General features: G+C 46.6%; 1 protein-coding gene across 2 annotated transcripts in view; it reads right to left on the reverse strand.

The window, feature by feature from the left end:
* The window catches only part of NECTIN4 (nectin cell adhesion molecule 4), an 85,595-nt gene that overhangs the window by 45,829 nt on the left and 14,303 nt on the right, over positions 1–25,463 (reverse strand). Inside the window, exon 1 of one of the 2 annotated variants that reach the window (XM_083478124.1) lies at positions 1,411–1,447. The exons of the other annotated variant lie outside the window; for it this stretch is intronic. Coding sequence (XP_083334250.1) covers positions 1,411–1,432 — 22 coding nt within the window. The 5' untranslated portion in view covers positions 1,433–1,447. Of the gene's footprint in view, positions 1–1,410; positions 1,448–25,463 lie in introns of those variants that run through there. 2 annotated transcript variants of the gene reach the window in all.

Raw genomic sequence — 25,463 nt, forward strand, 5'->3', positions numbered from 1 at the left:
AGCAAAAATTTACCACTTGCCTGACAATAAATGTTGGAAATGTAAGGAAATTGAAGGTACTTTTTATCATCTTTGGTGGACATGCCCGAAGATTAAGGTTTTCTGGGAGATGATATATAATGAAATGAAAAAGGTATTTAAATATACCTTTCTTAAGAAACCAGAGGCCTTTCTCTTGGGCATTGTCGGCCAATTGGTGCTAAAAAAGGATAGAACTTTCTTTATGTATGCAACAACAGCAGCAAGAATACTGATCGCAAAGTATTGGAAGACACAAGATCTACCCACCGTGGAAGAATGGCAGATGAAAGTGATTGACTATATGTCATTGGCGGAAATGACGAGCAGAATTCGGGACCAGGGAAAGGAGACTGCGGAAGAAGATTGGAAGAAATTTAAGATCTATCTTAAGGACTACTATAAACTTGAGGAGGTTTAGAATGTCGAGATTCTACAGAGAGAAAGGGTTGCAGTAATATAAGATTAGAATAAGAAAGGACTATGACGAATTAGAGTTGAAAAAAAATATTTATAAGTTGCTATAAAATTTGGACATGAGGATGCAGAAAGGGGAGGTATGGGGAAGTCCGAGGAAAGGAGTTTATGAAAAGACATTATGAAACTATACTTGTTTGTTTGTTTGTTTTCTTTTTTGTGTTTGTTTGTTATAAAAACTTTTGTAAAACTAATAAAAAATATTATAAAAAAAAAAACAGAAACATTGCTGCTTCCAACTGTGGAGGCAGAGCATAAGCCATCCTGGCCAGCAGCCACTGAGCGACTTATCCTCCTCCGCGAATTTGTCGAATCCTCTTTCAAAGCCAACTAGGTTGGTGGCTAAGACTGCCTCCAGTGGGAGTGAGTTCCACAGTTTAACTGGGCACAGCTTCATTAGATGTCCGCGAGTCCTCGTGTTACAAGAAAGGAAGAAACACTTTTTTTCTATCTATCCACTTTCTCCGTTCCGTGCCTACTTGTGCGAACTTCTATCATGTCACATAAATCGGACAACCTCCCCTTTGGTGTCCTTTAGTGGTGCATTATAAAAATCAAAAGCACAGTGTATAGTGAATACTTATCTACTTTTAAAATTCTCATTCTTGATCTTATTTCTTCCTTTTCTTTATCTTCTTGTTCTTTTCTTTTATATTTTACCTTTCATTTATTTTCTTTATTGTGAATATTGTTTTGTAGAGGTGTAAATAGTTGTAAATATGAGAAGAGGTAAAGTGTTTTCTAATTTTCTCTTGGTTACATGTATTTTCCTTTTTTTGCATATTTGTATTTTTTTTCTAATTTGTACTCAATAAAATTAATATTAAAAAAAATCAAAAGCACAGCCTCGTTGTCAATGTCTCTGTCTCTCTTTCACACACACACGTGGGCATCCCCTGCACCCGTCTCACATACCTCCGCGGCCCCGATCATGCATACGCACACACAGACACAAAAGCACCGGCTGTCTCCGTCTCGCACACACGCCCAGTATCAGCCACTCGGCAGTTTTGGAGCTTTCTGACAGATTCATAACAAATTGCCCAAGAACAGGCAGCACCAGCCAAACCGGCTGGCTGTCCCCGCAGGGAAGGGGCGAGGGCTTGGAGAATGCACGAGGCAGTGGCGGCGGCGGCATCAGCAGCAGCAGGGCAGGGAGCCCAGCTGGGCTGGGATGGTGCCGTGTCTCCAAGGATGGAGCTCAGTTGCTGTTGCTGCTGCTACCCCTGCAGGAGATCAGCCGGGGTGGGGTGGGGTGGAGAGTTCCTTCCCATTCAGTGTCACGCAAAGCAGAACATTAACCTGTGGAACTCAAGTCCACCATACCTCAGAGGTTTGAGGTGGGGTTTTATATTAGTTGTCTCTGTTTTTTTAAGGAAGGATTGGAAGCAGGCAGATTCCAGGCTTGCAGGGTCTCCTGCTAGGAGCCTATAAGGCCCAACAACCAGAGCCAGATATAAAATGTAGGTGTGGACAGGGCCTGGTGCAAAATGATGGAGCCAGTTACCTGCTGAAGCCCATGAGCCACAACTGCCTGGGGTGTTTTGTTTTATTTTCAATATCTGTATACAGGTAACTCGCAACCTACGTGTCTTTAGCTTGTGCAATTTCAATTTTATGCAGTTGAAGGCCGGCCAGTTGAAATCACACAAATTAAATGCACCGAAAGGCGGAGACCTTAAAAGCTTTTTCTGAGCAGGGTTTTCCTGGCATGAAAGAGCTTTTAAGCTCTCAGACTCATTCACAGGGCTCCGAGAGGCTCTGGCGACATCTCGGACAGCCCCGTGAAATCTCCGGTGAGCCTCCCAGAGTTTGGTAAGCAAAGCAAAGAGCTTTCAAGCTCTTTGCTTTGTTTGGTTGGGAGTTAAGACGCATTTGGTGCGCCAGCTCTGAAAGGTAAGATTTCTCGTGTGGGGCCAGTTCCAACGGGGTGATTCAAATATGTGCATTTTTGCATCTATGCGCTATTCCCAGAATGTAACCTCCAGGCAAGATGCGAGCTACCTGTACTGCCCAATAACGAAAAGATTCTCTGGTTGGTTTTAAGCATACAAATACAGTGGTACTTGGTTCTTGAACTTAATCCATTCCGGGAGTCCGTTCGACTCCCAAAACGGTTCGAAAATCAAGGCACAGCTTCTGATTGGCTACAGGAGCTTCCTGCACTCAATAATAATAATAATAATAATAATAATAATAATAATAATAATAATTTTTATTTGTATCCCGCCCTCCCCAGCCAAAGCCAGGCTCAGAGCGGCTAACATCAAATGTATAATACATTAACATAAAACCAGACAATCAATTAAAATACATCCTCAAATCAGATCAGGATCAGAATAAAATCCAATCGGATGGCAACCCGCAGATTAGGGTTGGGGACCTTAAATGCAGCGGAAGCTGCATCTGATGTCCAGGTTTGAGGCGTTCTGGAGCCGATTCGTTCAACAACTAAGCCATTCAGGAACCAAGGTACCACTGTATGCTAAAACAAGTACAAAATCTAAAATAACAAAACCAACAGAATAGACCCAGGACAACTTGCGCATACACACAAATTCCTGCACTGCAGGAGGTTGGACCAGTTGACTCTTGGAGTCCCTTCCAGCTGTATAGTTCTATGAAATCAATCTCTGAGATGCTACGGATTCCAATAAAAAATTATTTAACAATGGGAAGCAGAGCTTCGCAAAGACCTGGTCAGAGGCAACCAATTCATAGTCATATTTTACCTGTGAAGAAGATTAGGGCTGAGAGATATACGATCAGCACAAGGCCAGACATGGCAGAATTTGTTTTTGCTTGCAGCAAATTGTGTCAGCAGCAGCACATTTTAGGATCCCATTTTACAGCTGGGGAAGACTGAGGCTCATAGCTAGATAGCTATAGATATACAGATATAGATATATATCCTGCCTGTGGATCAGATGAGTTAAGTATGCAGAGGCTCCTGTTGTCCAACGGCAAAGGAGTCATAGAGACTTGCTGGTCTACTCTGAGTAACCCAGAGATCAGCAAGAGGATCCTAACCCTGTCTTACCACCACCACATTCATTGGAGTGAGGCCTAACTTTCAGCCTCAGTTATTTTACCTTGGGGAGCAAAGCAGAGTTGAGATAGACACGCCACCGCCAAGGAATGCAGGGAACACACAGACCAGGAAAATTGGCGTTTTATGCCAGCCTACCTAATTTGTACATTCCAAAACAATACATGAACCGAAACTGGGTTATCCTCCGAAATCCGCACGGCTCTGAATGTTGCAATGCAGTTCTCCAACCACGTAAACATATATGTTAGAGGAAATTGTGCATAAAAATACATATATCAGCTGAAATATATATTAGCTTAAAAATGCAAGTAACTTAGAAAAGTGCATTATATGGGGGGAAATGGCTTGCAAAAATGTGTGTACAGTGGTACCTCGGGTTAAGTACGTAATTCATTCTGGAGGTCCGTACTTAACCTGAAACTGTTCTTAACCTGAAGCACCACTTTAGCTAATGGGGCCTCCTGCTGCCACCGCGCCACTGGAGCACGATTTCTGTTCTCATCCTGAAACAAAGTTCTTAACCTGAAGCACTATTTCTGGGTTAGCGGAGTCTGTAACCTGAAACGTATGTAACCTGAAGTGTATGTAACCTGAGGTACCACTATACAAAGCAAGATGGCATGCAAGGATGTGTTAAATAGAAAAAAGGTGACCTGAAATGCAGGCAAATTTTCAAGAGGACTTTTTTAAAAAATGCTTTTTTTAAAAGAGAGAGAGAGAGAGAGAGAGAGAGAACACAAGACTGGCAAATTAATCCAAGGGCAATGCCAAGGGGGTGAGGAGCAGGCAAGAGCCCCTCCAAACAAGGAGCACACCTGCCCAATTTGTATGTCTTGTTTGTTCTTCTTAGGGGGTGATGTGAAGTTGCTGGTGATGCTGCGTGTCTCTCCCAGCCAAAAGTACGGTATATATATATATATATATATATATATATATGCAGGTTTTGGTGTCCTCGGGTGTCTTCCCGTGTAAAAGTTGGGGTGTCTAGGCGACGTTTCGACGAGGTCTCACTCGTCATCTTCAGGCTGGTGCTTTCGGCTTCTTGTTACTGGAACTTTTACACGGGAAGACACCCGAGGACACCAAAACCTGCATTCCTGTACCCGTGAAAATCTACGAAAACAAATATCTCTGTTCCAGTAACAAGAAGCCGAAAGCACCAGCCTGAAGATGACGAGTGAGACCTCGTCGAAACGTCGCCTAGACACCCCAACTTTTACACGGGAAGACACCCGAGGACACCAAAACCTGCATTCCTGTACCCGTGAAAATCTACGAAAACATATATATATATATATATATTTAATATTTTATTAAGTTTTATCAGTAAGGAAATTCAGAAAATACAAAAACAGAAAAATACAAAGTTACAAAATACAAAAATACAAACATTAAACACAAAAAAGAAAAGAAAGAAAAAGAAACACATAGAAAAAAAACTCCCTCTTTTAAAATTTCTCATCTTTAGTTAACTTATTTTCCTGACTTCCTCACGCCTCCCTTTTTTGTATCCCTTTTTAAAAAAAAATTGGTTCAGCAAATTCATATCCAATTAGTTTATCTATTATCAATCCCATCTTACATTTTACCTTGTTGCTAGAACCCCTTCAATTCATTTCAACATCCAAAAGTACGGTATATCACAGAGTCACTGCAAACCCTGGGGTTCGGATCTCGCGCACGGCAAGTTCAGAGAGGGCAATCAAAGAAAAGAAACCAACCAGCGCTGAGCAAGTCCAAATAAGAAACCCGACTAGGGTGATGGAGTGGCACAGGAACCAGAGTAGGAGGACCCATCATCAGAGCCAGAGGGGCCCCTGTCTCCACAAACACGACAGGGTCTGAGGCATAGGGAGCAGGAGGCAGGGCGCTCCAGGAGGCTGAGGCAAGCAAGGGCCCACAGCCCAGCTCCTTCACTGTGTGTGCTTTTATTTAAAATGCATCTCTGGGTTATTTGTGGGGCATAGGAATTTGTTCATATATTTTTTTCCAGAATATAGTCCGGCCCCCCACAATGTCTGAGGGACAGTGGACTGGCTCCCTGCTGAAAAAGTTTGCTGACCCCTGCTCTACTGACTAAGCTACCCATAAGACACCTCAAGTATCAAAAGTCAGGGTAAGGAGGCGCATCTTCAGCATTCACCATAAGCTGTATAGTGAAGGTGACTGACACAGCTCTGTGGAGAGGGAGTTGCTGAGCTTATGCTGCCACAGAGAAGGCCCTCTCCCAGGTTACCACCACCCTAAACTTCTGAGGGTGGTGGAACAACCAAGAGGCCCCCCTCTGCCAAGCTCAGCACTCTAGGGAAGGAGGCTGTTTTTCAGGTATTTGGGGTCTGAGCCATTTAGGGCTGTGCTGTACAAACTAAAGCGAGCACCTTGAGTTGGGCCCAGAAACGAACGAGCAACTCGTGCAGCTGTTTTAAAACAGGGCTTATATGAGATCTACTCGTAAATGCAACCCCAACCAGTAATCTGACCTCTGCATTTTGGCCAATTGAAGTTTCCAAGTCGTCTTCAAGGGCAGCCCCACACAGAGCGTGTTGCAGCAGTCCAGTCTGGCAGTTACCAGAGCACAGAGTACAGTGGCCAAGTTACGACTCTGGGAAGCTCACAGGAAGCCACACCCTCTGCTGTTTGTTCCCAGTTTCTGGAATTTATTCAAAGGTATAAAATTGGAAGAGGTGCCCTTTATCTCTCACAGCGAACAGTCATTAACACAGACCTGTCCTCCATGGATTTTTGCTACGCCATTTAAAAAGACCTCAAAGCTATAAGCCACATCACTGCATCTTGTGGCAGTGCAACACATGAGTTCATTGTGAACAAGCAACTTTCTTTCGCCCAGTCCTGAACCCATTGCCAAACAATCTGTAATCATTTGCTAACCCTGAGTTCCAGCATTATATGTGAGGCAGAAAAGTTCCCTGCCTCTCCACAATATCACAAATGTCTACTTTCATTCCTAATTTGAGTTTTTCGTACACAGCCAGCACAATTTCAACGTAATCTCAGCAATCATGAGGACAAGCGGCGTGGGTTTGTTTTTAATGAAAGCTGTGGCTTTCAGAATGACAAATTCCATGCCGGTTGCTGAACTTGCCTAGCAAGCCACAGGCATAAGGAATGTGATGTAACCATGGCCATTTTCTATCCTTTGGAAGGTTCTCCCTTGCTAGGCTTCTGCACAATAATGAAATGTGCAAGGCTAAGGCAGGCTCTCTCCAGAGTCAATGGGGTCTCCAGTCCCCCAGCAGTCGCTGTTGCGGCTACCATATTAGTTTTCCATTTTTATTTTTATTTTTGCAATGCCCCATATATTTGTGAGAGCCGCAATTAGGGTTGCCAGACTTCCAGGTCTGACCTGAAGTCTCCAGGGCTGGATCTAGACACATTAAAAAAATGTTTCTGGAAAACACGGCTGTAAACTTTATAATGGGGAATCACGTTGCCGAAAGACGGAACTCCACAGTGCCATCTGGTGTCACGGTGCTATAACACATTTAAAACACTTTTAAAAACCCCAAAACTAATGTAGCTGAGTCCCAGGTTTGCGGAGATTGAATCTCCAGGCAGGCAAGGATGTGTGTGTGTATTCATGTGCACAAATGCTCGGGGGGGGGGTCCTGCCTTCCTCTTCTCCCCTCTCCAAAATTATTACCATCTCCAGGGTTTGGGAAACCTCAGTGTCTGGGATGCTCCTGACCTGGCAACCCCAGCCTTGACGACTTTTTAAAAATGCACAATGCAATATCATAATGGAACTTCTGGGACACTGCATTTTGGCACAGCCAAGACTAGCCAGCTGCCACCAGAACTCCTGACTCCTCAGCCCTGGTGCTGGCACCATAAACAAGAACAGAGAGGAAAAACTGGAAGAAGGACAAGATAATTTTGCAACCCAGTGTCTCAAACACACAGCAATAAGATTCCTTTACATTTTTACCTCAGTCTTTTGGTGGCACCATAAAGGAGGCTAAGGGCCATTAGCCACAATGGCTATGCTCTTCCTCCACTTTGGGAGGTAGTCACTGAGCCACAACGTCCCTCACATAGGTCAGGCACCTCAGTGAGAATTGGGCCTTGTCCCTTGTACCACCCCACAACCTTCAAGCCCCACGCCAGGCCCCAATCTGCTTAGGTGGGCTTTATTCCCTTCCAAGAGAGCCCTCTCCAACTCCTCACCCCTCTCTGCACCCTCTGAGGCCTGCCACAGCCCGGGGGGAATACCCGCCGGGGGGTACAGCTGGCAAGATGGAGGCAAGAGTTGAGCACGGCACCTGCCATTACCTGCACAACCCAAATCCCCGGTCTTATCTGAGGCTTCCCAGCCCTGCCGGGACTAAGCCCGCCGTTTTAAGGGTTTAGCTGATCCCAGACGCCACATTTGGGATCCAGGAACCGCAATGGAGTGGGAGAGGCACTGTTGCCTCGACATGATAACAAAGTCCTCAGGGAGGAAGAGTCAGAGGAGGGACATCACTTGGGGCACAGCTGCAGGCTTCTCCCGGTGCTTCAAAATTCTGCACCATGCTCTAAATTCTGCACAACACGTACACACAGAGACAAATTCTGCACCATGCCCTAAATTCTACACCACACAAACTTTAATGTTCTTCAACATTTCTCTGACCACAGAACCATTTTGTCGGCATCGTACACCCGCACTACAGCCACATCCTGTGCCTCAAACCATATACTGTCATGCATCAGCCCCATTCATGTGACCACCAGTGTAAAGTTGATACACGAGACCAGGTGAGGTGGAAAGCAGCAGGCCACACCACCCCTGGGTGTTCACTGTGCACATTGGTTTCCCCACACAAGCAGGGACTGTTCACATGAGCACTACCATAAGGACATAAGAGCATCCTTGCTGGATCAGACCAGCGGTCCGTCTATCCCAGCAATTCCTTCCCACTCAAAAGCCCCGAGGAAGCCTACAAGCAGACCATCAAGGCAATAGAGCCCACCCCTAGGGTTGATCCTCAACTACTGGTGTTCAGGGATACACTACTATTGAACATGGAAGCTCAATGATGGCTCACAAGGCACTAAAAGGCCTGTCCTCCATGGATTTGTCTAATTCCATCTTAAAGTCAACGTCCTCCCTGCATCCTGTAGGGTCAGGCTGGGTGCTGCCTACCAGTCGGAGGTGCGTCCAGTGCCTTCCATGCCTATCTTTCAGCACGGTTTGGAGACAACATCTCTTTGCCCAAGGTTCTTGAGGGCTCTGAGATTCAGCAGCCTGCTGTGAAAATACAGTTTTGAACTGGAACACACAGTTCTAATTGCTATTTTTTTGATGGTGCTGTGTTTTTTGTATTGTAACCAGACCTATATGATGGTGTGGGACAGAAACTGACTGATGGAATGAATAAAAATTTCCTCCCTGTCAGAAACATTAATTGTTCACTTGTAGACATGGGAACAGAGTTATTCTTGAAGACTCTGTACTGTGTCCTTCTGTCTCCTCCACTGACTGAAAAGCTAGGCGATGGACATAAAATGGCTGTGGTGGTTGATGGGAGTTGTGGTTCAAAATGGTGACACTGGCTGGGGGCTGATGGGAGTTGGAGTCCAAAACATCTGGAGAGCACCAAGTTGGGGAAGGCTGCTATGGAAATAATTGCCCTACAGTAAGTTATGACTCTTTCAAAGCCTCCCACAGCAATTGAACGGGTGTGCATTGCCTGGCGCCTTTAGCACTCATGCATTTCAAAACACGGATGCACATTAGAGAGACATAATGAATCCACCTATCTACGAGGATGAGCAGAATGACCACACTAGCAACTAATCAACTTTTCAAATAAAGCAATCCCCAAAGGCAGAAATTAGGACAATACAAGACGTAATAATTTCCCTGGGGAAGGTAAAAGAAAACAGGAATTGTAAACTGGGACAGTTGGAGCCTATGAAACCCTGGGTTTTGCATATGCAACTGAGGCAAGTCTCCATAATTGGGCTTCTGCATGGTGTTTTTGCTTGTCATGGGTTGGGGGGAGTCGAGTAAGAAGTCTGAAGCACCCTATTCAGGCACCATTCTGGCTTCCACCTAGCATTACTGGCCCCACACTACAGGGCTGTTGTAATGGGGGCGCATATTCAAAGCTTGGGACACTACATCAAAGGCTCAAGGCGAATAATAAGTATAATTGTTAACTGGCAGTTCTTGCAACAGAGTGGAGACTGGGGCTTTTGAATTTAAGCATATATGATCTGGAGTGAGGGGTGAGCAATAAGGTGGCTAAGTTTGCTGGTGACATCCAGTTATTCGGGGTGATAATTACAAAACAAGCTTATAAAGAACATCAAAATCTTCTATGGCATTAAATGGCACATGTGGTTCAGTGCAAATACGTGTTAAATGATGCACATCCTAACGTCACATTTGCATTGATGAGGTCAGAACTGATCAGGAGGTTGCCAATAGTGTTGCTGTTGCTGTTGTAATTTGCTCAAGGGTGCTGAGAGATGTTAGGAGACACCCCCCCCTGAATTCCCCAACCAGAGCTACAATTCCTAGAATTTCCTGGGAAGAGAGATTGGCTGTTAAACCACTCTAGAAATTATAGTTCTGCAAGGGGAATAGGGGCCTCCAGCAACTCTCAGCACCCTACAGCTCCCAGAATTCTTTGCAGGAAGCCATGACTGCTTAAAGTGGGAACATAGTGTTTTAAACATATGGTGCAAATGTGGCATTTAAGGTCTCAGTGTTGCCCTCCTAGAACTCAGCAGGGAATTGGAGGAGGATGGGGACAAAAACCAGGACTAGCTGGCTCTGCCTCCAGCTTTCTGGCTCTGCCTTCCACGTCACCCATCCTAATGGGCACCAGCCTTCACTGCCCCAGTAGGAAACAGGATGCTAGACTAGTTAAGCCTTTGGTCTGATCCAGCAGGTCTGATCTTCTGTTCTTATATTTGCTGTAATGACTCTCACAGCTCCATGCTTCTCCTACAGCTGGCAAACTGCCATCCTCTGCACAAAAACACACACAGAGATATGATCCTGGGCTCCCCATCCCTGATCTTCCAATAAGTGCCCCATATGCTCCAACCTGGACTAAAGATAGCCCCTGGGATGGTTTTCTTTTGGGGGGGAGGTCTTTAAGCCAAGTAAATCCATTCTTCCCATTTCCCCCCAAACTGTAGGATGCCTTGTTGCCCTTCTTTACAGAGAGTTGCCAGCATTCTCATTCTTCAGGGTCCAGACCAGGGTTTTTAAGTGGCAGGTAGACACAGGTTGTCAGCATGAACCCACTGCCTGCTGTACAAAAGACAATTCCCAGAGTTCCCTGGGAAGAAGGACAGACCGTTAAACCTCTTAAGAGAATTCAAGCTCTTGGAGGGTAACAGGGGCCTCAGCACCCTTAAACAAAGGACAGCTCCCAGAATTCATTGAACTGTAGAGCTGGAAGGGACACCAAGAGTCATCTAGTCCAACCCTCCTGCAATGTAGGAATCACAGCTAAAGAACCCCTGGCAGATGGGCATCCAACCTCTGCTTTAAAACCTCCAAGGAAGAAGAGTCTATCACCTTCCCAGGGAGTCGGTTCCACTGTCGAACAGCTCTTAGCATCATGAAGTTCTTCCTAATATTAAGTGGAAATCTTTCTTGTCATTTGAATCCTTTGGTTTGGGTCCTACCCTCTGGAGCAGCAGAAAACAAGCTTGCTCCATCCTCCATGTGGTCTTCAGGTCTTCAGGTCAGCCTCCTCCTCACCAGGATGAACATACCCAATTCCCTCAACGGTTCCTCATAAGGCTTGATTTCCAGAAGCTTCATCATCTTGTTCCAGCAGTATAGTAGGCAGCAAACATGGCCACCTTATTTGCTCACCCCTCGCTCCAGATCATATATGCATAAATGCAAAGGCGCCAGTCGCCACTCCTTAACCCCTCTGTTGTGAGAACTGCCAATTTATTAATATACTTATTATTCATCTTGAGCCTTTGATGTAGTGTCCCAAGCTTTGGACACTGTTGACTCATGTTAAGCCTGCGGTCTACAAAGACCCCTGGATGCTTTTCACATCAACTGCTGTCAAGCCAGGGGCCCTCCGTCCCCATCTGACCATTCATACATAAGTGTTGGGCCTTACATTTGTCTCTATTCTTTGGGGGAAGTACATGTTGCCCCAGCAGGCACAGAGAGTCTGAAAAACTGTATCTGATATCAGTTTTATCGCAGCAGCCCCAAGCGCCAGCTGGAAATAAGTGAGGTGGGGAGAAGGGAGCAAGGCCTCTTGGGAAGGACCAGAAAACAATAGAGTGAAGCTTAGAAAACCCCCAGGAGAGGGGGGCACGGTGACTGCCAACCGTTTGAGGCAAAGTTTACATTAATTATGAGACTTAAGCCCTCTAAATCCCCAATTCCATTGACTCATCGTCAGAGGGCACACAATGCAGGCATTGGCGCGGTGGGTGGGTGGGTAGGCGGTTTGGAAGAGAGGATGAACTCACCGGTTTGTCTCAAGTGAGCCCCCCTCCCCATCCTGCCACCCCTCTGCTCCCAAATCCTGAAAAACACACAGTAGGGGGGCAGAAAAGAGAGAGTGCAGAAATCTTGGCTGTCTTGCTGGAGGGTTTTATGCTGGAGGTGGGGGGGGGAGGGAACCATTTTCATGTGGTTTGGTGATGTTCCATCGTTTACTTAATTTTTTTAAAAAATAACCCAGGGTCCCTGCGAGCACAAGATAATCACAGCACAGAAGACTTATCTCTGCAGCGCAACCTAAGAGCATAGGAACATAGGAGGAGTCTGCTGAATGAGGCCAGCAGCTCATCTAGGTCAGTATCCTGTTATCACAGTGGCCAAAGAGATGCCCCAATGGGCAGGACACAAGCCTCCGGCACCTGGTATTCAGATGCATTTCCGCCTCTGACCGATCTAATCCTCTTTCCAAGCCATCCAAATTGGTGGCTCCTGCGAGAGCAATTTCCATAGTTTAACTGTGCCCTGTGTGAAGACGTCCTTCCTTTTATTTGTCCTGAATCTTCCAAGCATCAGCTTCGTTGGATGTCCACGAATTATAGTGTTATGAGAGAGTGAGGGGAACTTTTCTTTATACACTTTCTCTGTTGTATCTTGGCGGGTTTGTATTTGGCTCAATCAGATTCCACAAATATTTCTCTTTCTGAAATAGACACACACACACACAAAGAGCTTCAGTGGGTTTTTAAAAATGTATGGGCCAGAACAATAGGAGCTGGGGCCCTGAAAACAATACCGTCCCCCCTGCTTAATGAACGTCAAGCCTGGTCTTAAGGAGAATTAACGCTACTGACGTAATGCCTCTCATGCACACTCCACCACACCTATTCAGCATTGATGTCCCTGCCCTTTTAATTTACAAAGTGCCTCACAACCCTGTCACTTGTGTGTGCCCTTCCTAGTCCATGGTTTGGCGGTGGGGACTGGAAGGGTGGGGCAGTTGCTGGGAAGCACTTCTGGGACCCCCAGAGATTTGGGAGAAAATCTGGGCAGCTGGGTGTTTGCTCGGATTTTATTTAGTGATGTACATTAGGGCTGTGCATTTATCTGAGACAGTTAAGGGCCCACGGAGCACCGTAAAACTCTCCCCGCCAGTCAGTAATTAATTGCTTTGAAATGAAAGCAATTTTTGGGATACCTTTCAACTGTAAGATTCTAAACCAAGTACACACGACATTAGCCACAATCCACAGGTATCCTGTAGCTGCTGGAGAAATATTGCTGTTTGATATGGACTGAGAGAGACTCTTGGTCAGAAATGCTGGGCAGCTGGGGGCCAATCAGTGTAGACAATGCTGAGCTAAATGGACCAATGATGGCCTGACTCAGTATAAGGTAGCTTCCAATGCCCCTGTGCTCCTGCCCTTCGGGGAATTCCAGGTTCTCTGGGTCTCTAGAAGTCAAATCTCTGAGTAGCCGAATGGACAGCCATCTCTTGTCTTGAGCATGTAAACACATGCGCATGAACACTACTAAGGCCATGTGCAGCCTGCCACTCCACACACACCTATCAGCTACTGACGGATATTTTGAACTGTTGATAACATCCGGTCAGTAGGACAATTGTGTATTCCAAACACATCTTCAATCTAAAGGGCAGTCAGGCTTTTGGCTTTCCAATCGATGAGAGGCTATTGCGTGTCAACGTTCAGAGCAGTTTACACACCAAACAACGAAGTCAACTGCTGCAAACTACATAAACACCTTGGAGTCAATCCACTGCACCAAATACAGTCAAACAGCAGCCAAGAACAAGTGAGAGACAGTGTGGTGTAATGGTTAGACCAGGACCTTACTCGGCCACCATGAAGCTCACTGGTCAACCTTAGGCCAGCCGTTGCCTCTCAGTGTAACTTACCTCACAGGGTTGTTGTAGGGATTAAATGAGGGAAGGGGAGAAACACATGTGCCACTCATTGGAGAAGAAGGTGGGGTATACAGTAAATGCAACAAATAAGTCACTGCAGACTCAGGCTCTTGAGCAGAACTTGTACCAAAGGCATCATAAAATAAAACTGTTTGTGCCTGGTGCTTCAACAATGATAGGGACCAAAGAAACGTCTCTGTGGAGGGATTGCGCCTATTTTTTATTTTATCTTTATTTGGAATACTTATAAGCCACTAAAACGTTACAAAACACCACAGCAGTATACAGCAATAAAAATACAAGTTAAAAACCATATAAAATAGTTCTCAGTAAATGAAAGCAGCTAACTGCCCACTCATCCTCCTAGGGAAGCCTGTAAAAATAAAAATAGAAATTTCTCAGCTTCTAGATAAAACTCTAAATTTAAGAAAATGCAGCCCCACCACAGAAAAGACCCTGTTCTCCAACCGTCTAGGTTCTGAAGGTAAAGGGACCTGAAGCAGGGCCTCCAGGACGATCCAAATGGTGGGCAGGTTCATAAGGACATCAGAAGAGGCTGCTGGATCAGGCCAATGGCCCATCTAGTGCAGCATCCTGTTCTCACAGCGGCCAATCAGATACCCCAGTGGGAAACCCCACAAGCAGGACTGGAGGACAAGATCATCTGAGTTCTCAAGCAACTGGCATTCAGGAGCATTTCTGCCTCTGACCGTGGAGGCAGAACATTGCCATAATGGCTAGTAGCCATGGATAGCCTTCTCCTCCATGAATCTGTCCAATCTTCTTTTAAAGCTATCCAGGTTGGTGGCCATCATCACTACCTCCTGTGGAAGCGAGTTCTGCAGTTTAACAATGCACTGTGGTACGTTGGGTTAAGAACTTAATACATTCTGGAGGTCCGTTCTCAATCTGAAGATGTTCTTAACCTGAGGTACCACTTTAGCTAATGGGGCCTTCTGCTGCCGCCGCAGCGCAATTTCTGTTCTCATCCTGAAGCAAAGTTCTTAACCCAAGGTACTATTTCTGGGTTAGTGGAGTCTGTAACCTGAAGCGTCTGTAACCCGAGGTACCACTGTACTTTCTTTTTATCTTTCCTGAACCCTCCAACACTCAGTGTCATTGATCAAATGCCCACAAATTCTACTGTCATGAGAGAGGGAGGAAAACCTTTCAAGCTGGAAAAGGCAGGTGTTCAGAATTCAGACACACATGCATTAGAAACATAGAATTCTAGAGTTGGAAGGGACCCTGAGTGTCATCTAGACCAACCCCTTGCAATGCAGGAACCACAGCTAATGAGAAGGCAAGCTGAAGGCAAAGGATCAATGGTGGGGTCCTTAGCCGTCTCCGGCCCCCAGCAAATGCCCCATCCTGCCTGTTGATGGTGCCTGGTTGTGGTGACTCCTAGCAAGCGGAGCGCACCTGATATTTTCTGCAAAGAAGGCTCAGGGTTCCGAAATACTAGCTAGGCAAGGAAGTGTAACTGTGGCCGGGCAGCAAACAAGGAAGCTGTTAACAACATCAGAAAGGAAACCAAAAGGAATAAAGAGAGGCGGTGCGGCAGGGGTGGGGGGAGCAGAAGGAGAGGAGCCAAACAAGTTCAGCTGGCTCCCCAAAGCAGCCTTTTGTATGTCAGCAAAATGTGCGCCGCCTGCCCTGATATCTCTGCGTGTTTATAGGAGAAGTGCCCATGGGGGGGGGGGAATGTAATAAAGTTAAATCAGCGCAACCGCCAGCTCAGGGTAAAGGCAGCCTGTGACGCTGCGCCTTGTCAGGCCTGGGTCCACCAACCCCGCCATCCTCTGCTCCAACTAGGGAGAAGGGAGGAATCACTTTGGGTGGAATAAGCCACATCTGAATGCTCCAAACGAACATGAGAGCCTGAGCAAAAGCCACATTCACACCAAGCATTTAAAGCGCTGCGATACCACTTTAAACAGTGATGGCTTCTTTCCCCCAAAGAATCTTGGGAACTGTAGTTTCTTAAGGGGGCTGAGAATTGTTAGGAGGCTGCATCAACAGCCTCCAACATTTCACTGATGAAAATAGGGACATTCTCTTCCATCATAATGATGATGATAGTAAACTTATTATTTATATCCTGACCATCTGACTGGGTTGCCCCAGCCACTCTGGGCGGCTTCCAACATGTATAAAAACATAATGAAACATTAAACATCAAAATAACTTCCTTATACAGGGCTGCCTTCAGATACCTTCTAAAGGTTGTGTAGTTGCTTGTCTCCTTGGTTCAGGGGTCACATAACTCCATACCCTCCAACATTTCTCCAATGAAAACAGAGACATCCTAAGGAAAAGTGGGACATTCTGGGATCAAATCAGAAACCGAGATGGCTTCTGTAAATCCAGGGCTGTCCCTGGAACATAGGGTCACTTGGAGAGCCTGGAAGTATAGTGTCCCCATCAGGGGAAGTCAGAGTCCGGCTCTATTCCGCCTTGCTCAGGCCACACCTGGAGTACTGTGTCCAGTTCTGGGCACCACAACGTAAGGAGGATATTGACAAGCTGGAACATGTGCAGAGGAAGGCGACCAAGATGTTCAAGGGTCTGGAAACCAAGCCTTGTGAGGAACGGTTGAGGGAGCTGGGTATGTTTAGCCTGGTGAGGAGAAGGCTAAGAGGAGATATAATAGCCATATTCAGATATGTGAAGGGCTGTCACATGGAAGATAGAACAACCTTGTTTTCTCCTGCTCTGGAGTCTAGGACTCGAACCAGTGGATTCAAGTTACAAGAAAAGAGATTCCAACTAAATACAGTGGTACCTTGGGTTACATACGCTTCAGGTTACAGACTCCGCTAACCCAGAAATAGTACCTCGGGTTAAGAACTTTGCTTCAGGATGAGAACAGAAATCATGCTCTGGAGGCACGGCGGCAGTGGGAGGCCCCATTAGCTAAAGTGCTTCAGGTTAAGAACAGTTTCAGGTTAAGAACGGACCTCCGGAACGAATTAAGTATGTAACCAGAGGTACCACTGTACCAGGAAGAACTTTCTTGACAGTTAAGTGCTGTTCGACAGTGGAACACACTTCTACACTAGGTGGTGGACTCTCCTTCCTTGGAGATTTTTAAGCAGAGGTTGGATGGCCGTCTGTCATGTACGATCTAGTTGAGATTCCTGAATTGCAGGGGGTTGGACTAGATGACCCACGGGGTCCCTTCCAACTGTACAATTCTATGAATCTATTATTCTACTTTCTATTAGGCAATATTCTCCCCATTTTTCTCTTTGTCAACCACTTTCTGGTTTTGTTGACAACCCAGCGGCATATAAATTTTATGAAGTAAATAAACAAGAGGCCAAAAGGAAAGTGAGGAAGGCGGAAATCTCCCGACGCTGGAGTCAGGCCCAGCCAACTCTGGGAGATGCTATCGCAAAAAAGCATGACAAGCACGCAGGAGCAGCTCTCCTGGGCACGCAACTCTGAGGTTGGTTGCCTCATGGGAACATTCCAGCCAGGGCAGGGAGACGCTTCCCTTGGGAGGGAGAGAGCGTGTCTCAGCAGAATAACTTAAGAAGAAGGAGAAGACAAGGAGGCTGGAGAGAAAGAGGGAGGGTGGGCAGTGATCCTGCCGACCTGACTCCCCACCCCACCCCCAGCCTACAACTCCCATGCAAACTCCAGAAAACCTGCAATGAAAACCTCTGGAGGGAAGGTGATATGGAGCCTTTGCCGAGAATATCCTTCTCCCTCCCTGGCCCGAGGGCTCTGGGCGGGTTACGAGCTGCTCTTATCTCTCGCGCTATCCCTGCGAGGGAGGTCAGGCCAAGTGACGTGTCCCAGGCCACCCAAGGAGGCTTCATAGCATCAGAGAGCTGGAAGGGGCCTTACACTACCTAGTTTGTTGGCCATCTGGCGGGTAAGAAATAGGAAGAGTGGGAAGGAGAATGAGGGTATGGCCACATCCACAACAAACACTTAAAGAGCTATGTCGATACCGCTTTAAACAGCCATGGCTTCCCGCAAAGAATCCTGGGAGCTGTAGTTTGTTTAGGGTGCCGAGAATTGTTATAAGGACCCTGTTTCCCTTCGCAGAGCTACAGTTCTCAGAGTGGTTTAACAAGTCACTGCTTCTACACGGGGAACTCTGGGAACTGTAGCTCTCTGAGGGGAATAGGGGCCTTTTCACAACTCTCAGTACCCTTAATAAACTACAGCTCCCAGAATACTTTGGGGGGAAGCCATGGCTGCTTAAAATGGCATCACTTTGTGTGCATGGTGCGAAAGTGTCCTATATGTATGCTTCTAGTTTTTGATTTGTTCTATACTGTACCAGGATAATTGTCACATTCACCACCACCGCCCCCAAAATATGCAAATAGTTTAGAGCATGTGCTAAAAAATCATCTGTTAAAAAGAACTCTTCACACACACACACCTCCCTGCAAAACTTTACATCTCAGGCAGGGCTCAGTTGTGAGAAGGAGTGACTGTCAAACCAGTCTGGCTGCCATAGCAAAGGAAAGGATGTCCCAAGACAGAGAGAGAGAGGAGGAGGAGGAGAAAGAGGTACAATGTCTGCTAGAAGGAAGGAAACCAGACTCCTAATAATATGTAGACACGGACTGAAGGTCTTTCAGCCTAGAATGTAGGCAGTGAGTTTTGTGCTTCTAATCTACGTACAGCACTTAGCACGTTTTAGGTGATTTGTAAATTTGCCACGGGCATTCCTTCTTTTTCAAGGGGTATTGGTGGTAACCTGGTAAAATCCCTGTCCCTGGGTTTGCCTTCAGGGGGCGGGGCCTCCATGTTAAAACTGGGTGAAATTTAGTCAATGGCCTTGTCCGGCCTTCCAGCTTGTTTTGAAATTCCTCCTCCCATCCGTTCCAGTCAGCACTGCCATGCTGGCTGGGGCTGAATGGCAGCATAAGGAAAGAAAAAGAGCCTGCTAGATCGGGTCAGTGGCCCATTGAGTCCAGGATCCTGTTTGCAGTGGGCTAAGCAGAGGTGCCCATTATGGGATGCCCACAAGCAGGATTCGAGCACGAGAGCAACTCTCCCCTCCTGTGGCTTCCTGTAACTGGCATTCAGAAGCATTATAAGCATAGCTATTGTGGCTAGTAGTCACTGTTAGCCTATCACTGCATTAATTCATCCAGTTCTCTCTTGAAGTCTTCCAACTTGCTGGCCATCGCCCGCCTCCTGTGGCAGTAAGTTCCATAGACTGCAAAGATGCCCTTTCGTTTATCCATCCGGCATCTTCCAACATTCACCTTCATGAGATGTCCATGGCTTCTAGTGTTATGAGACGGGGAGAAAAACGTTTCTCCAGCCACTTTCTCCATGCTGCGCATCATTTCGCCTTTTCTCTAAACTTAAAAAGTCCTATAGTCAGAAACAACCAGAGTGCACAAGGATGGGAAAATATTTTGCTCCCTCTGCAGGATTTCCAGAACTCCAATCTCAGAATGGGGAACAGATGCTGGTCTCTTCTCAAATGCCCATGCCCTTCAATGAGAGCATATGAACATCAAGGCTCTATGCGCAGCCCCGGATCAACAGCCTCTTCATTCAAAGATGGTGGCAGCCTTGGAGCAAGAGCCAGGTTACCAGCGGGCCTCTGAGCATGTGCAGAGCGACTCTTCCATGCACCCCTTTCCCTTACTGTGGAATAAAACCACCCAGTTCTCGGGTAATGCTAAAGGGATGACTTTCCAGGAAAGACTGAGAACTGGAGCCTCTCCTTTCAGAAACAAAGCGGGACGACGTTCATAGCCCCGGCCCCCACTCTGACTCTGCGCCTTCACCAGAGCTGGAGGGGCTGGGAAAGGGCGACATATCCCCCTTTGACATTTCATGCCTTGCACAGATGCAACAGGTGACACCAGCATGCTGGAACCTGAAAAGCGCCATTCAGCAGCGCTAAGGCTCCCCTGCAAACACCCCCCCCCAAAAAAAACAGATCCAGCCAGCTGTCCTGCCTTACCGTTCCTTTTCCTCTTGCCCCTCTAGCCCCTCTAGCCAACTTTAGCCTGTTGGGGCAGGAAGCTGTTCTGATTGCAGTCTAAGGGCACCCACATGCCTTGCTGTGTTATTTACCGTTTGTTTTTTACTTAGGCCGCATCCGCACTAACCATTTACAGTGGTATCTCTGGTTACGTACTTAACTTGTTCCGGAGGTCCGTTCTTAACCTGAAACTGTTCTTAACCTGAAGCACCACTTTAGCTAATGGGGCCTCCCGCCGCTGCCATGCAATTTCTGTTCTCATCCTGAAGCAAAGTTCTTAACCCAAGGTACTATTTCTGGGTTAGCGGAGTCTGTAACCTCAAGCGTATGTAACCCGAGGTACCACTGTACTTGAAACAGTCATGGCTTACCCTCAACGAATCATGGGAACTGTAGTTTGTTAAGGGTGCTGAGAGTCCTTAAGAGACCCCCCCCCCGAGCTACAATTCCTATAGTTTCCTGGGGGGAGGGACTGGTTATAAAACCACTCTGGCAACTGCAGCTCTCTGAAGGGAATAAGTCTAGAATGATTTTGACACAGATGCTAGCTGCAGCGAGAGCTTTTCTTGGCCCAGAAACGGAAGATGCTACAGGAGTTAAACCTCTTGTAGTGCTACAAGAATATGTGGACTTTGGCTAGTGCAGAGAAAATAACTCACTTCTCAGCCTAACCTACCTCACAGGGTTGTTGTTGGTGGGGAAAAGTGCGGAGGGGAGGGGAGCAAGGAACCACGTAAGCTACCTTAAGTTCAATGCCAGAAAAGATGGGATATAAATGCAGTAAATAAATAAACATGTGGCAGCCTTCAATTCCCCAACTACTTTTCCTCAATGGGACAAAACCTCTTCATCATTGGCCTCACACTTGAAATGCTATAATATGATTAACCATCACAAATGCATAAGGTTCTTTATACCAGCACTTTCCCAGCTCCCTCCCCACCTTGGGTCCTGGCAGACTACTTGATGATTTTTCTGCCTGCTGTAGTGATTTTAATGTGTTGTGCTAGACGCTTACTACTTTCTTCTTTACTTCTTTGATTTATTTTATATTGCATTGCAATTTGAATTCAAATTGTAATGTGATTAAAAATCAACAGGAATGTTTGATGCAATCTCTGCTCTTCAACCACAAATCCACAGACACGTCACGGACCATCTGAATGAGGTCCACAGACAACAGTTTGGGAACTCCTGCTTCTTACAAAGTAAGGGTTCATCCACACGAACCGGTTGCCCTGCACTTTAAAGCACTGTGTCTGAGCTTCCCATGCTTTTTCTTTTTTTTTTACTCTGCCACTGTCCCCAGGAAAACCCACTCTTTTAACAGTGAAACAGTACAAACAGCAATTTGGGTTTTCTGCAGACTGCCATTTGCTCCAATTCAGTGGTATAGAATGAGTTTTGATGGAGAAAGCACCGGGGCAAGCAGGTGGGGAGTACTCGGACACAGAGCACTATTTTAGACTACAGTGGTACCTCTGGTTACGAATTTAATTCATAACCTGTCTGTTCTTAACATGAAACCGTTCTTAACCTGAGGTACCACTTTAGCTAATGAGGACTCCCGCTGCCGCCACGCGATTTCTGTTCTCATCCTGAGGTAAAGTTCTTAACCCAAGGTACTACTTCCAGGTTAGCGGAGTCTGTAACCCGAAGTGTTTGTAACCCGAGGTGTTTGTAACCCAAGGTACCTCACATGATGCCTCACATGATACCTGTCCCTTGGTCACACTGGCTGGAACTGACTGAGAGCTAAGTAGATCCTCCAGAGCCAGAAGCAGTCTACATCCAAGTCCCAGCCATGGGACTGAAAGACCACTCCGGCCTGCGCTTCCTAGGCATGGGGCAAGCAGAAGTGTGGACAAGCCCTGAAAGATCAATTTCTCACAAATGCAGAAAAACGTATTACGTAGCCACTGTAACAGTGCCAGTTCCGCAGATCAGAGCAGCCCAATAGACATATGCAAGGCCAAGGCCATCTCAGAGATAAACTGGTCCAGAGTTGTTCAGGGCTTTATATACATTGGGGATGGCCTGGCAGAAAACCGGCAACCCACGCAGATGTCCACTGCATAGGCACATATCCACAATGAATGGGCACATATCCCCACAGGGCCTTGCTGGAAGTATGCCAGGGTCTCATCAAAGGCGGCTGGAGCCCCTGGCCTGAAAATGCAAACACCCCCTCCCTGCCTACAATGAAATGGAGTCCTTCTTCATGCAGCACATAATTTAGGGCTGCCATACTTCCGGATTTTCCCAGGTATACAGTGGTACCTCAGGTTAAGTACTTAATTCGTTCCGGAGGTCCGTACTAAACCTGAAACTGTTCCTAACCTGAAGCACCACTTTAGCTAATGGGGCCTCCTGCTGCTGCTGCGCCGCCGGAGCACGATTTCTGTTCTCATCCTGAAGCAAAGTTCTTAACCTGAAGCACTATTTCTGGGTTAGCGGAGTCTGTAACCTGAAGCGTATGTAACCTGAAGTGTATGTAACCCAAGGTACCACTGTACACAAAATACTGCAGTCAGAAGCAGTGTCCTGGCGGAAATCAGGAACCCATATCAGCACTGTCATTTTTGCTCGACAACCTTCCACTTTTTTAAAATATGGCAACTCCAACGTAGTTAAACTATGGAACTTGTTCCCGCAGGAAGCAGTGATGGCCACCAACTCGGACATCTTTAAAAGAGGATTGGACAAATTCACAGAAGAGATGGCTATTGATGGCTACTAGTCATGACAGAGGCTGTGCTCTGACCCACAGTCAGAGGAAGCAATGTTTCTGAACACCAGTTGCTGGAAACCACCAGTGCTTGGGTCCTGCTCGAGGGTTTCCAGCAGGCACTTGGTTGGCCGGTGTGAGAACAGGATGCTGGACTAGTTGGGCCACTGGCCTGGTATGTTCCTACAGATCCCCTGGGAGCAAGTGCCACCGACTCCTAGGCAAGCCTTGCCACCGCCAGCCGGGCCTCAGGCGTCCAACCTGAAGGAGGAGGGAAGGAGGCATCAGGAGCCACCGCCTGTTCCGGCTTCTCCTGCTAGCAGGTATTGTGTGTGGTTAGAGAGAGAGAGAGAGGGAGGGAGGATGTGCCTGGACACATACAATAGGCAGCTAGGGGGAGAGGGAGAGAGCGAGAGCGTGAAGGGAAAAGGGTGGGGACAGGGCAGAAACAAAAGGAGATGCAAAGGTGCCTCCACTCCCCTCTCCGTCCTGGAGAGTCCTGGGCGAAGAAGAGCAGAGGCAGAGAACAGGGCTTGGCTCAGGCGGAGGAGAGGCAGTCGACAGCCAGCCAGCCAGCCAGCGCTGCTGTTTGCATCAGAAGCGCAGAGCTAGTGCTTTCCCCTGGCAGGCATTTTGGGCGAGGGCGAGAATTAGATTAAGGGAGACACGCCAGCAGCTCTGCATCCCAAAGGCTGTTTCCAAAGGACACCTCTGCCACTGCTTCCTGACGCTGCCCCTGGCCAAGTCCCACGTGCCAAACTATGTCATGGTGAACTTTCTGAAACCATCATCTTGGGGTCCTTTCGATGCAATTTAATATTTGCCTTCTGCTTTCCCAGCAAGGGATGTACAAACACTGCCATGAGTGCGTCCCCTCCCAACGTTTCTCCGATGAAAATAGGGACGTCCTATTCCATACTCACCCAACATTTCTCCAATGAAAATACAGCCGTACCTTGGAAGTCAAACGGAATCTGTTCCGGAAGTTCAGAAACCAAAGCGTAGCTTCTGATTGGCTGCAGGAAGCTCCTGCAGCCAATCGGAAGCTGTGGAAGCCCTGTTGGACGTTAGAGTTCCAAAGAGCATTCACAAACCGGAACACTCACTTCCGGGTTTGCAGTGTTCAGGAGCCAAAACGTCTGAGTACCAAGGCTTCAGGATCCAAGGTATGACTGTAGAGACATCCTAAGGAAAAGTGGGATATTCTGGGATCAAATCAGAAACTGGAATGGCTTCTGTAAATCCAGGACTGTCCCTTGAAAACAGGGACACTTGGGGGGGTCCTGTCACTGTAATATCAAATACAGGCAACCCCTGATTTGTGCAGGGGGTGCATTCCAGGTCATCAGACACATTGGCAGAGTGCATGTAAGTCCAGCCTGCCCAGTTCCGCCCCTGCCCCATTCTGCCCTCTTCCGGGTCCAAAAATGGCATGCACGTTGCACAAGCTTTGAACACACGCAAAATTCCCTGCACAGTAGCATATAAATAAAGAAAGCAATAACAACAAATCCATCAAAACAATGAATACAACTCAATGAAGTCATGGCAATTCAAAATATAGGAAAGAGTTGCTAAGCACCAGCCCTTCACGACTGTTTTGGGCTCGTGGTGCTATCGGGGCAATTATAAACAAACCCACTTTCAATAAGAAGAAGCTAAGAAGAGCCTGCTGAATCAGGCTAACGGCCCGTTTATTGTCCAGCGTCCTGTTCTCACAGTGACCGACCAGATGCCTGTGGGCAGTCCAAGCAGGATTCAAGCACAAGAGCAAATCTCCCCTCCAGAGGTTGTCAGCAACTGGTATTTAGAAGTACTGTACTACTGCCTTCAGCTGTTGAAACAGCTCATAGCCATCATGGCTGGTAGCTATTCACACCCCTCTCCTCTAAGAATTTGTCTAATCCTCTTTTAAAGCCATCCAAGTTGGTGGCTATCTCTATCTCTTCCAAAGTCTAGCTATGCATTGCTTGAAGAAATGCATTCATTTATCTGTCTTGAATATTCCAACATTCGCTGGATGTCCACAGGTTCTACTGTGACGAGAGAGGGAGGAAAGCTTCTCTCTATCCACTTATTTCAAGCCCATGTGTAATTTTATAAACTTCTATCACGTTGCCTCTCATGTGCCTTTCCTTTAAACTAAAAAGTCCCCAATGCTGGAACCTTTCCTAATAGGGGAGCCGCTCCATCCCATCTATCATTTCGGTTGCCCTTTTCCAAACCTTCTCCAACTTTACAATGTCCTTTTTGAGGTGAGGAAACCAGAACTGTACACAGGATTCCAAATACTTTTTGCATCTGCAAGTTTCAAGGTGAATACACTGCTTTGTTTCCAATCCGACTGAAATCTTGCAGCTTTTCATATCACAAATGGTTGGGGATTTTTTAAGCTTTTGTTGTGCTATTGTACCGGAGTGCTCCTGCAGATGACGATAATGCAGTAACACTGGGGAAACATCACAGAACAATATAGTGGAATGATGTGCGGACGATCCAGTATAAATCCACCACTAATGTATTACTGTGTCAATTACATGTTGCAGAAGATGCCCCCGCCAGTCTGGTGGGGCTCTTACTGCCTTCCCTCCAATCACACTAATTTTTAAAATAAGATTTACAGTAATTGAACATGAAGGATTTTATTATTATTATTATTTTAGCTATTTCAGTCAGCTCCCTTACCCCAGTGCAAGAAGGAACAAGCTCCGCAAATATTGAATTGTGGCACAATTTCTGCAGCAGAAAATTCAATTTAAGGGGGATCTGCGGCCAGGACCTCCTAGCTGCAAATCAGTAACTGGACTGAATAAAAATGATTGACAGTGGGACCAAAACTGACAGAGGAAACGA

This window comes from Podarcis liolepis (genome assembly GCF_965112155.1).
Source record: "Podarcis liolepis genome assembly, chromosome: 15".
NCBI lineage: Eukaryota > Metazoa > Chordata > Lepidosauria > Squamata > Lacertidae > Podarcis > Podarcis liolepis.